This window comes from Echinops telfairi, unplaced genomic scaffold (assembly GCF_000313985.2).
Source record: "Echinops telfairi isolate 266 unplaced genomic scaffold, ASM31398v2 ScPeMD7_7469;HRSCAF=8507_0, whole genome shotgun sequence".
Classification (NCBI taxonomy): Eukaryota; Metazoa; Chordata; class Mammalia; order Afrosoricida; family Tenrecidae; genus Echinops; species Echinops telfairi.
The window spans coordinates 44,274,849-44,287,795 of record NW_022111372.1 but is presented as its reverse complement, the minus strand read 5'-3'; the positions used below and the strand labels follow the sequence as shown (position 1 = coordinate 44,287,795).

The 12,947-nt window shown below is 37.7% G+C and overlaps 1 protein-coding gene across 1 annotated transcript; it reads right to left on the bottom strand.

Annotated features, from left to right (window-relative positions):
- Positions 1–1,341: 1,341 nt before the first annotated feature.
- On the bottom strand, positions 1,342–2,286 carry LOC101639680 (olfactory receptor 14A16-like). Its single transcript, XM_013005169.2, has one exon. It carries the CDS (start codon positions 2,275–2,277, stop codon positions 1,342–1,344), a length of 936 nt encoding a protein of 311 aa, XP_012860623.1. The 5' UTR covers positions 2,278–2,286.
- Positions 2,287–12,947: the final 10,661 nt, after the last annotated feature.

The following is a 12,947-nucleotide window of genomic DNA, read 5'->3' as shown; positions in this document are numbered from 1 at the left end:
TATGACGTTCCTACTTGATACTTGCCCTCATGAACAGATCACTGAAGATATGGTGCTATAGCAAAGTGCCCTGCATGGTGCCTCGCTCTCAGAAACAATTTTGTCTGGGTGTCTGAAGACTTGTCTTAAAACAAGCAGCCATCTAAATGAGACCTCAACTAAGTCCACATGGAAGAAGCACACCAGCCCGTGTGATCCAAGAATTTTAAATAATAAAATCCAAATTCAACGGTGAGAATGAAATGAGTGCTTAAAATTTTAACATCTCATTTGCAAAAGTCTACAGATAACAGTGGAAGCTCAAAATCCATATGTAGGGTCCACACATGGATTAAGTACTGGGTGAATCTCTGACTATAGTTAAGGCATGTGAACACCTTGCTATCAGACAGAGAACATGATAGAGTTCATTATGAAAGGTATATTTAGGTTAGAATGCAATACCTTATCATTTTATTTCCTTTTCATTTTTAAACATCTTCTCCTTTCTTTTTGATTGAGGCTTTTAAATGTTTTGCGTAGTCATGATTTTTGCTTTCTTCCTGTTTGTGTTTATATGGTTTTCTGTATATAATGACTAGGATAGGTAAACTTACACAGATAGCAACTGGATTAATAATTACTTAGGGACATGGGAGAAGGCACTTCTAGTCAACAGCAATGAGTACAGGAAGAAAATGTTCTGAAATTGATTATGGTGATCATTGTAGAACTTCTGTAAATATGGCTGAAATATTAAATTGTATGATATGTGAAGTATATGCTGATAAAACTATTTTTAAATGTTCTTTTCAAAACTATTGGTATGAATGTAAATCAACATATCAGCTGTTAAAATTAAATTAATGTTCAAAACTAAAAATGATTATTGTTATTAGCCAGCTTTATTTTCTGTGCATATGGAGATAAGCAGAGCATATTTATTAAAATGATTTTTAGCTTTAAAAAGAGAAAGCTGATAACAAATGTTAAAAATTAAATGAGTATAATAAAGGTAAATCTCAATATCATTATGCTGAGTGACACATCCAACTGTAGAAATTACCTATACTACAAAGTCCTTTGTGTAAATGTAAAGAAATCACAAAAAAGAGATATGTATAAATCACTCCATTATGCCTTCTGTTTACAAAAAAAATAAATCTTTTGCTTTGGGAATCACTGCTTTACATGTATTTTTATTTAGATTAAAGACATGAGGAGAAATAGAAAATTCTATGTGTGACTAAATATATGTATTTCCCACTATATAAAATAACAGAAAGCATATTCTTAGTCACTGAATCAGACTTGTTCGTTTGCATTAAGTAAATTGTCTATGTGGTTGTTTTTTGGTGGTTTTTATTGTAACATAATCATCTTCCTCAACATTTTCCAGAAGGCAGTTTGCATGTCCTTGTTCTTCAGGCTGTAGATGATGGGGTTTAGGGTGGGCGGCACAACGGTGTAGAAGACAGACACCAGCAGATCCCAAACTGAAGGGACCTCTGACACTGGCTTCAGGTAGGCTATAGAACCTGTAGTTGTGAAAAGAGTAACAACTACAAGGTGAGGGATGCAGGTCGAAAAGGCTTTTGACCTGCTTTCCACTGATGCAATTCGTAGAACTGTGGAGAAGATGTGAATGTAAGAAACCAAAATGGAAATAAAACACATCAACCCTAATGATGCTGTGACAATTTGTGCTCCCATTACAGCAAGATTCTTCTCTGAGCAGGAGAGTTTGAGTAAAGATGGGATCTCACAGAAGAACTGATGGACAAAATTTGACCCACAAAATGGTAATGAGAAAGTCACAGATGTATTCAAGAACCCAGAAACAAACCCACTCAACCATGAAGCAACCACCATTGTCTCACAAGCCTCCTTTTTCATGACTACTTGATAATGTAGCGGGTGGCAAATGGCCACATAGCGATCATATGACATGACTGTGAGCAAGGCCATCTCAGCACAAGCAAACAGAACAACCAAAAAGACCTGTGTGGCACACCCCAGAAAGGATATGGTACCATTTTGGGTCAAAGAATGAACGATGGCCCTGGGAACTGTGACTGAGATGAAGCAGAGGTCCAGCAATGAGAAAGTCTTCAGAAAGAAGTACATGGGACTGTTGAGGTGCTGGTCTAAGGTGGTGAGAATAACGATGGTGAGGTTACCCAGCAGCCCTATCAAGTAAATGAGGACGAAGAGTGTTGCATGCATGATTTGGTAATCCCTGATATCTGAAAATCCCATGAGGATGAACTCAGTCACCAAAGAAGTCAGGTTGACCATGATTCTCCTCTCTCTGAGGGCTGGTGAAAAGAAACACACAGTGTTGTTATTATTATATTTTTTCCCCTGGACTGTCAATTACACTGTTTGTGAGTTACATTGTTCATTTCTGTTAAAATCATATAGCACAATAGTTGTATAGAGGTATAATAAATAATCATGATATTGATTTTCCAATTTTTATTATATTTCTGAACTACAAATATATGAAATGAAATGTGGAGGGTTAATCTTCATTTTTACCACAAAATCTTTAAAAAAAATGATGGAGCCTTAGATAATATGAGCCACAAAACATAGGAAAACAGATGGACTCTTTTCCCAAGTCTAACAGCGCCACAGCCGCAGGTATAGTACAATTTCAGATACCTCACTTACTTCCATCTGGTTGATTCTGACTCACAGAAACCCTGTGGAACAAGATAGAACTGCCAATCTGGGGTTCCAAGGCTGTGGGTCTTATGGGAGCAGAGAATCTCATCTTTCTCTGCTGGTGGGCTTGTGCTGCCTCCCTCAAGTCCCCAGGATTCCTTTCAGACGCATCAGAGGGAGATGACTGCGTAACCAGTCCCTGTGACCATTAGGTACCTCTCTCTCTCTCTCTCAGTACCTGAAAGGACGTTATTATAATTCTTTTGTGAGCTGTGGATTACTTTATCAAAGGATGAATGGAAATTTATAATGATTTCAAGGAAAACTATTTATATTGACTTTATTCTATCCAGAAACAGCTACATACTCCTTGTACTTCAGTGTAAGGGCCCAGTAGATTATAATGGGATAGTTACATTCATATGCATGCTTAGAATATCTTACCTTCTTTATATTCTATAATTATGTACTTTATGGTATATTGATTCAATGATCTTGAAGAGAAAATCAAATAAATACAATAAATATAAGATTTATGAGGATTAGTATATTATTCTACAAATATAGTCAAGTTTGAAAACGCTACTTGACATTCTGTCAATCTGACAGAACAATATTTGTTTTGATTATGTTAATTAGGAAAATAACATTTGTTAGGAGCAATACTCTGGAGTTAGATCATCTGACATTTTATTACTTTCACTTTTTTGATTCATGATTTATAACAGACATATACCTTCGGATTCATCATTATTCTTGCTTCAAAACTGGAGCATACTTTCTTTTGCTTGTGCATTGTATAAATAAGGGTAAAATTACTATCAGTAATCATATATAGTCCAGGGACTGGTGGTATGGTGGCTAGGCATTGTGACTCGAAGTTCAAGGTCAGAATTTCAAAACCACCAGCCAGTGCCCTGGGAGAAAGATGAGGCACTCTACTCCCATGGGAAGTTACACATTGGGATACTCACAGGGCAGTTTTACCCTGTTGCATATGGTTTTTGTGTCATAATTTGATGGCCATGAGTCCACAAATGTGTGCCCACTTGTCATACAATGGTGGTTTGTATTTTTCTATCGTGCTGGTAGTTTTACCACCAGTATCTCAATATCACCTGGGTCACTCATGGTAGAAACTGCCAGTAGAGTTTCCAGACTAAGACAGGCCTTGAAGAACAGTCTGGCAATGTACTTCTGAAATAGTGAAAGAGAAGATTATGGATTATGACAGGATATTATTCCATGTAATGCTGAAAGAGGAGCCATCAAGTTTAGAAGATCAAGACAACGGTGCAGAATTCAGCTTTTGTGCTATTATATGCAAGTTTTCCAGAAGTAGGCCCTAGCTAGATGACAAACAACATACACACACACAAAACATAAATTATGTTAATTTTCAGTAGTATTACATATACTATTTATAGTTATATATGTATGATGATGCATCATATCTATTATATCCATATATTCTATACTTACTAGAGTAAGTGATAATAACAACAACTATCTCCTCAAAGTTTGGATAATGTGGTATTTTAAAACTTTAGATTATTACTCATTACCAGAAAACCTAACCTGAAAAGGTTGAAATAGAAAAAGAGAAATCTGGGTAAATGAGAGCTGGACGACGTCATAAACCAGTGGGCGTGGCTTCTCCAACACGAACAACAACGTAAAGAAGGATGACTCACAATCTGACAGTGATTGAATTCTATCAGCACTCCAGAGTCTCCCAAATAGCTCTGCCGTTTTTGCATCTGATTCTTTTGCACCCAAGTTTTAATTGTTGGCTACACTCCTTTCTCTAGAGCAGTTTTTCTTACTTGTATCCGCAAACTTCTACCTCAGCCAAAATGAACTTTCATATTTTCTCTTGAATAGAACATGTAGGTTATCTCCTTTGTAGGGCTAGAGTGAAAGTTCACACATCATTAAGTTGTAATATGTTACATAATATTCCATGCATATCGTTTTGTGCTGGGCTATTTGTTCAAAATCGACTAAAAAGCAAGTAAAGTACTATACACATTTCACAAAGGAAGACATATTACAAAATATGGGCTAATTAATATTATTAGCAGTGAAGATTGTGTGAATTCTGTATATTTATATTTTCATAACAACATCATTCTATTGTTTTGAATATAATAAGTAATTAATTTACTGTACAATAAAATCCAGTACCTGTGTAAGATGAGAACCTATCAGACAAGGAAAACTCAAATATTTTCCACTAAACCAAGCATCAGAAAAGTGGGAAGGCTGAAATATTTCAGCGACAGAGATTTATGTAACTACCTCTTCAACTCTTAACTCTCACAGGCTTTGAACTATGTTTTATGAACACTAATATACAAAACTTACATACAAAAATGTGTGTGTATGAATACATAATATATATCCATTTGAATATTGGATTATAGCTCTAGATGTGACAATTTTACCACTTTTTTCATTTTTACTACATTTGAAATTGGGGGGAATATTTTAAACAAATATTATTAGTGGATGCCTATGTAAAGGTCGCTAGACACAATAAATCTAAGCTAAACCTGCAGTCCTCGGAATGGAGGCTTTGTATCTGTTCCTGTACAAGTAGGATTGTGGTCTTAAAATACTCTTGCTCTGAAGGTAAATTTCTTCTCATGGGTTACATGCTGGGTTGCTAACCAGAATTCCAGCAGTTCAAAAACACCAGGTTCTCTGTGGGAAAGGGATTAATTTGAATATACCAGTTAAGATTTACATTCTTGAGAAAACCCAGAGGGTTGTCTACTACCTGGTGTTTTGGCTGAGCCTGAGAATTGGCTTGATGACAGTGTTTCTTTTAAGGTTCTCAATATCTCAATATAAATATGCATGTAAGTGTGTATGCTTGCCTTTTTGGGCAGCTCTATTGATATTTAAATATTTCTTAATTAACATCTTCAATTAATACAAAAAACACTGTATGTCTTATGCAATAATTCTTTAACATGCAAACTTTTAGCAGAGTTTTAAAATTAAATTATTTCCTCAGCAGTGCATTTTAAGACAGGTGGTATCCTGGTTAATTTTGACTGTGATCTGTATGCTCAGCAGATCAAAATCACCTGCTGCCCGGTGGGAGGAAGACTGGGCTACCTGATCCCATTACAGTTACAGCCTTGAAAACCCACAGGATGTCACTGTGAGTCACCATTGACTCTATGGAAGTGAGTTTGGATGCTATATGGTACAAAGGTTTTTAAAACAGTTTTTTCTTGCATAAGATATTTTCTTTTAGAGAGATGCTGTAATGTACACATAGAGTTTGCATGTCTTCTCATAATTGTGTGTCCGTGTGCATTTGTGTTATATGTGTGTATTTGTGCAGTCAAAGTTGCCAAGAGCTTAAGAAGTATGTAAATTGTTATCTTCAAGTAACTTTGAACTGAAACCCAGGACTATTAGAGATTTTGTTCATGCTTACATAAAAGTGTAGTACAAGGCTTATAGCGGTATACCAGATTTAAAAATGTAATTCTTTCTAATGTTATGAGATTTTGCATTTATGAAATTAAGAGTGTAGGGAAATTCCTAAAGAATATTTGCTAGTATCTGACAAGATGAAGGGGAAATAGTTTGTGCTAAAAATTACATTTTTAACGTGACTTAAATAATGAATGAAATGACAGCAAAATTGTTGCGAAGAAGTGTAAGGCAGATTTAGAAAAATAATGAAATTATAAGTAGCTGACTTACATCTTGAAATGTAGGTAGCTAAGCATGAGAAAAGTCAATTTCAGTGAGAGGAATAGTGTGAGAAGCAATGATTCAGTGTAACAGACATGTAATACCAGGAGGTGACCTACTCTGGGATACAGTATGGGTTTGAAATGCCACAGGATGAGATGAAGGTTAAAAATTCAAGAACCTTCAAAATCATTAAGAACTCTCTATTTTTGTTAATGAAATGGTGGGTCTCCCTCACGGCATTGTAATCTGCCCCCTCCATCTCTCTCACACTCTAGATTCTTCAAGAATCTAAAGAAGAAATCAATGTACATAATCAGAACACAGTAGTCTAACAGTCATACCATTCCAGACACCCTGAATTCCACACGACTCATCAGAGTGACTCAGCATTTTGTGGGGGAAAATTATTTCCTCCTTACAATAGCTTATATACATGTACAGTTAAAAATAGAAAAAACAATGGAAGTAGCATACATTGGATTGGACTATGCTACTAGCTAGATAATGACTTAGGGAAATACTTCCGTCACAATTTCTGATATCCATAATGAAAATGGAGGTAATGATGCCTAATTTCGGGAATCATAATAAATAATTGGGACAAAATAATGTACACAAAAACATTTTGAAGTAGTGTAATGCAAATACAACAAGCAAAAAAAAAGGGTATATAAGGAGATTTCTGATTCAGAACAATTCATGAGTACAGATGCATCCACTTACCCTTTGAGCATATGTCCCATGCCTTAGCTCAAATTTTTCTTTATAGTTTGATCTCAACCTTTCACCTTTTAAACTATTACTAGAAATGTTTACTTTTGTGTTGTATTGCCATACAGTCTTTTAACACCCCCCCCCGGGAAATTCTGAAAAGCACCAGGAAGGATGTGTAGAGTGGGTTGAGATACGTCCATAGACGCTAATGTTCTCCGTTTCCTCTCACTGAAGATGGCCAGAGTGTCTCTCCAGATTTTCAAAACTGAAAGCATACCTTGTACCATTTTATTGAGGAATGGAATTCTGAGGCAGTATCACAGAAATCAAAAATATCCTAAGAGACATAAAACATAGTTGTCTAGTCTTATGCAACTTAGGAGATTTGTTTCTAATTTATCCCCTAAACACTTGTTTATCTAGAACAAAATTTGTGGAGGCAAAACAAGATTTCTAAATTATGTTTGTCCCTTGTTGAAAGAAAGCTCTTTAGGGATTTCTCTTTATTCCTACATTGTTACACACAAATGTAGAGGTTAAAAATATAATGAAGGTTAAATATAAGATTCATTGTTTACTTGCTATAATTCAATTTTATGTATTTCACTAAGAATCTAATGTTTCCTTGGTTTTGTAAAATTATATCGTGCTATCTCCAGTTTCATTTTTATCTCCAAGTTCATATTTCTCTTTCCATAAGATATGATGTGAAGAATGCTCTCCCTTGCCCATCTCATTCCTCCGTGACAGGGTCCTATGGTGGCAGCCCATCTGCTCGGCAACCCTGAGATCTGCCATGATCCAGGGGAACTTGGATCCACCTGACTCTGCGTCACCAGACTGTGATCTCCCAGCATCTCACTTCTCCCTCTGTTTCATTGGCTGGCACATTTGTGTGTCTCCAGGGGGCTCCAGTTGGCATCTGTGTTGGAGTAGGCTGGTCTGAGGGACTGCACTGGAAGCTTAATCCATGTGGGTACTCTGCAAATAGATTTTGGGTATTCATGGTTATTCATAACATTCTGTAAACCAGGTGCCCAGAATTAAAGCTCTTTTACAATTGGTTTTTCTGCTCTTGAATTTTATTATTTGCAAAACTTGGATCATGAGGGCTAGTGTGCTCCTTTGATGTGAATTTAAGTGACACCTCACTTAGATGGCTGCTTGTTTAAGACACACATTTAAGATCCCAGATGATTCTTTCTGATAGAGAAGCACCCTCTGATTTCTTTGTCACACTTTGCTATAGCACCTATAACTTCAGTGATCACTTCATGAGGTCAATTATTGATCAGGGCCACATCTTAAGAATTATCTAACTAATTGTTTTTATATTAGAGTTTAAGATGAAATGTGAGATCAAAATCCATTTGTATATCTCAAGTTTAGATATACGCACAAGTCCAGTTTGAAGACATTAACAGCTTATTGAGAACTAATTTAATTAACCTCTATGAAACATCACATAATTTTCATAGTGGTGTAAATATAGCCCATGGTATTTAAGTTAAAGTACTATTGGGATTTAACTAAATAATTTAAATAAATATTCATTGTATGTCATTTAAAGTACTATTGAGAAATGGGATACACACATACATACATTATCATTTTATACTAAATACACGGGAGTTCATTAAACAGTTTAAAAATATAAGTGATTGAACACTTTAAGAATGTAATGAAGGTTACACATAAGGCAAAAGTTTTAATAAAACACACTACCAAGACAAAATGATATCTCCAGCACTAAGACATGAAATAAAAGGCAAAAGTGTATGGAAATAGCAAATATATGATAATCTTAATTATCAGGCAACGTCAAAAGCATAGATTTGAACCAACTTTCACTGACTTCCAAATCCATGACCTTGGGATAACAGTCCTCTGTGTTTTAGCTGCAAGTCCAAAGGAGTGAAGGTTCAGTTCCTTTAATCAACAACAGGCTTGTTTAAGGTAAAGTCTGGGTCCCTTATTAGACTTTCCAAAGCACACATTCTGATCTGCTCTATGAAATATACTGTACACCTCAAGAAGACAAAATCTAAAATACAGGTATCCACAGCCAGGGTCAGTGCAGGCTGGGAAAAGCTCAATTAAAAAAAAATCATGATTAATAATATAATACTGGGTAGATTCTCCCACTTGGGAGAGTCTACATAAGTAATGTAAGTGTTTTCCTAAGGGCAGGCTACCCTTCCTTGGTTTACCCCACAGAGAAGTGAAATCACCTTTTCAAAGACAAACTTTTCTCACCCCTCCTCTGATCATGATTTCCCATTGAAATTCACTGATAGCAATGAAAGGCGGGTCTACCAATTTGAAGTGACCACAAGACAATGCAGGAACTATTTGGTCCTGTCCTGCTTCCCTCTAAATATAAAATGGACCCAGCTGAAGTCAGGCCTCCTCTGAGGAAGTGGTGGTAAGCTGTACAGAGAGAGAGTGCCAAATGGGTCTTATGCATTAGACAAACATGGAGACCGGATTAAATGATGACATGACAGGGAGTCTGGGGGATCTGGCCACCAGGTCACAAGCATGGGAAGACCTCCTCCACAGCTACCTGAGAGGAGCCTCCAGGAGAGGAATCCTGTGCTCCCGAAACACCAAAGGTTCTTAATGTTGCACGTCAGAAACACCTGCTAACTGTTAGTGAAGAACCTTTAGCACTGACTAGTGGCTCAGACCATGAGGTAGTTAGTTTATTGTGCCAGCCTGGCCGATAAACACATGTGGGATTGATTGAAGGATGGAGTGAGATAAATGGCTAGGCAAGCCTCGCCTTTCTTTTCTCTCACTCTTTGATCATCGGACCAGTGTACTGGCTGCCTTGCTTGTTCTGTGCTTCAGTTTTCAAGCTACACTACCGGTGGGACACCTAACCTGTGGACTGTGTCGCTGTAATTTGAGGTTCCTTCAAGACCTGCTTCACCACACCATTGGAATTTACATCTCTTGAGCTGGACACTGACTGTTGGTGACCTGCCTTACTGTTTGCTGCCTGTGGGGAGATAGCCTGAATCTCTCTACAGAGGATTACCTGGTGGCCCTCAAGACTTGAAGGACTACCAGTGTCTCACAACTCTCTAACGCATTTGAATTGTACTGAGCCATTTGTACTGTTTTATAATTTAACTGTTCCATTTGAATTTACATCTCTTGAGCTGGGGACAGACTGTTGGTGACCTGGTTGACTATTGGTGACCTGCCTTGCTGTTTGCTGCCTGTGGGGGGATAGCCTGAATCTCTCTGCAGAGAACTACCTGGTGGCCCTCAAGACTTGAAGGACTACCAGTGTCTAACTGGTACAAGTCTAACTACAAGTCTCTTAACACATTTGAAGTATACTGAGCCATTTGTACTGTTTTATAATTTAACTGTTTATTTCTTGTGTTATGTATCTATCCATCTGTATAACTGCTTTATAATTTAACTGTTTATTTCTTGTGTTATCTATCTATCTATATAAATTATATATATATAAAATTATTAGCAATCTGGTTGTGTCTCTCTAGAGTACCCTAAAACAGGCCACTTCTGTGCACTGCCTCTGTCCTGCAGAAGCTTATCCTTGCTTGCCCCTGTCCAACCCACCTAGCCAAATTACTTACCTCCCTGGCTTCTGAGAAGCCTTTGTGGACATCTGACAGTGTGGGGAGCTTGATGCAGATATCCTCACTACCCAAGACATGCTTTCCATCATGTATCCTTCTTTATTACTTACTTCTACCTACCCAATCCCTCAGACAACCCCTTCCCTGGCACAGTCGATCACGTGCATGATAAACACTGCCAATGTTTCAGAAATCCCTACCCCAACTGCAGCTTTATTATTTTTTCCCTTGGGGTTTTGTCCTTTTTATCGATTTTAATGTTTTTCTTTTTGCTTAGTTCTATCGTACTTCGTCTTCCTGTGCAACCCCTGCCCCCCACTTTTAAATGCACATGCCTACCAGGCAAAATCAAATAGACCTGTACATGTAAGCACACACCCCCAAATCAGAGTTGTGGCTGTTGTTTTAAACAGTTTATTTTTTTCCTCCAAGTGCACGGAATAGCCCAAGTTGATACTGCCACAGCAGCAGGACTCTAGCCTCACACCCAAAGTTCACCCCTATCTCTGTTTTTTCCTTTCTTCTCTGAACATTTGAACTTGTCATTCTTTTTCTCCTTGTCTTTTTCTATCTCCTTTTGTCTTCTTCTCCTTAGCTCTTTTGTCTTCCAACTCTCTTTTTCCTTTCTTTTAAAATTAAAATAATTTTGTATATATATTTCCACACCATTTTGGACCTCCATTTTCAGAAGAATGAAACAGGATTCAAACTTCTCCCATGCACAAAAATGAACTCAAGATAGATTAAGAGACCAAAATATAAATCCCAGGGCTATCAGGGTCACCAATGAGGAAACTAGGATGAACTTAAAGGCCTTTTCCCAAGACTTACACTGACTACCAAATACAATAAAGGAATCACATAAAGCAGAAAATAAAATAGAAGATTAGTACCTTTCTTCATTTTTAACTCTTGCAACATTTACTGAACCAAAGGGAATATACACCCAGTACCATGTTGCTAACATGATACTTTTAGCATGATAGTTTCTGTCTTGCCTTTGGTGATTCAGGCTGTGTGCTTAAGACTACTGGGACTTTAGGCTCTGTCTTTTTGAGGTAATAGCATCATTTAGAGGCTACACCAGAAGGATTCGATGCAGAAACCCCACTAAGTGAATGGGGCTGTACCTCAACTCATGTGTAATAGATTTAAGGAATCTATACTTGCCATACTTCTTTGGGCTTAAGGATTAAGCATCCTATTGTGAGAAGAAGCAGATAATGCTATCCTAAATTTATGGAATTGGCAGTCATTGGACTTTGGTTTGAGGGTGACCAATGTATAGTGGGCTGGGACTACCTTATATTTACAATTTTAATGCCCTTCTTCAATTTTTATGGTAGATATTAGTGTGGTTGGAGTAGTGCCAGCCAACCACCACTAATTATGGGTTTACTACGCGCAATTGTACGGTAATTATATCTAAATATTATATTAAAGTCATAGAGAGCATGAGACATAGGAGAGAGATAAAAATGATAGAGTCAGACACATTTCATGGTAGCAATGTTCACCTCAGCCCTGCTTGGTGGTCCAGTGGAGAGAGGGGGAAGGGAAGGAGAATAAGGGGAAAGAGAACAAGGGAGTGAGGATGGGAGAGGAGAGGGGGAACCAATGAGAGGCCTAGGGTGGAGCCAAGAGAGAGCTCTTTATTGCTAACCCAGGCTTATATATCTTTGGCCGGGAGTTCAAGCCCACTAATTACAGGTAAAGACATACGTCATAGGAAGGGGATGCACTATAGGTTATATAGAAATGAGAGGGGGACAATCTAGGGATATACACACAACAGGAAGAGGAGGGATTGGGGGTGTACATGTGACAAGATGGGCAGATCCTAGATTAAGGATGGCAGCCTAACTTTGAATGTCACTGAGTTGGTTTGATCTGTTCTCTAGATCTCCATAGAAACCATTATCAGTAGAGTGTGAAGCCCACCTACAGGAGCCAAGCTAATGGTCACAAGGCTTTAGGGAGTAGCCCATTGTCTTTAACAGCACTTAGTGGGGCCTACTTGTCTGGCAATTGAATGCCTTCAGGGAGGATGTCTCTAAGCATCTGACCTCCCATCATATGCTGGTAAAAAGCCCCCAATGTTTGGCAAGTCTTTGGGGGAGACAAAGATGGGGGACAAAGTCTTTGGGGGAGACGAAGTCTCTTTATGATCCAACAGTATTACTCTAGTAGTCATGGCTCTGCCTTTGTGAAAGTGCTATTGAATGTTGTACCCTATCACTAATTCCT

Bases quoted from the DNA above. Each gene is read 5' to 3' on its own strand.
- LOC101639680 (XM_013005169.2), bottom strand. From the start codon at position 2,277: ATGGTCAACCTGACTTCTTTGGTGACTGAGTTCATCCTCATGGGATTT.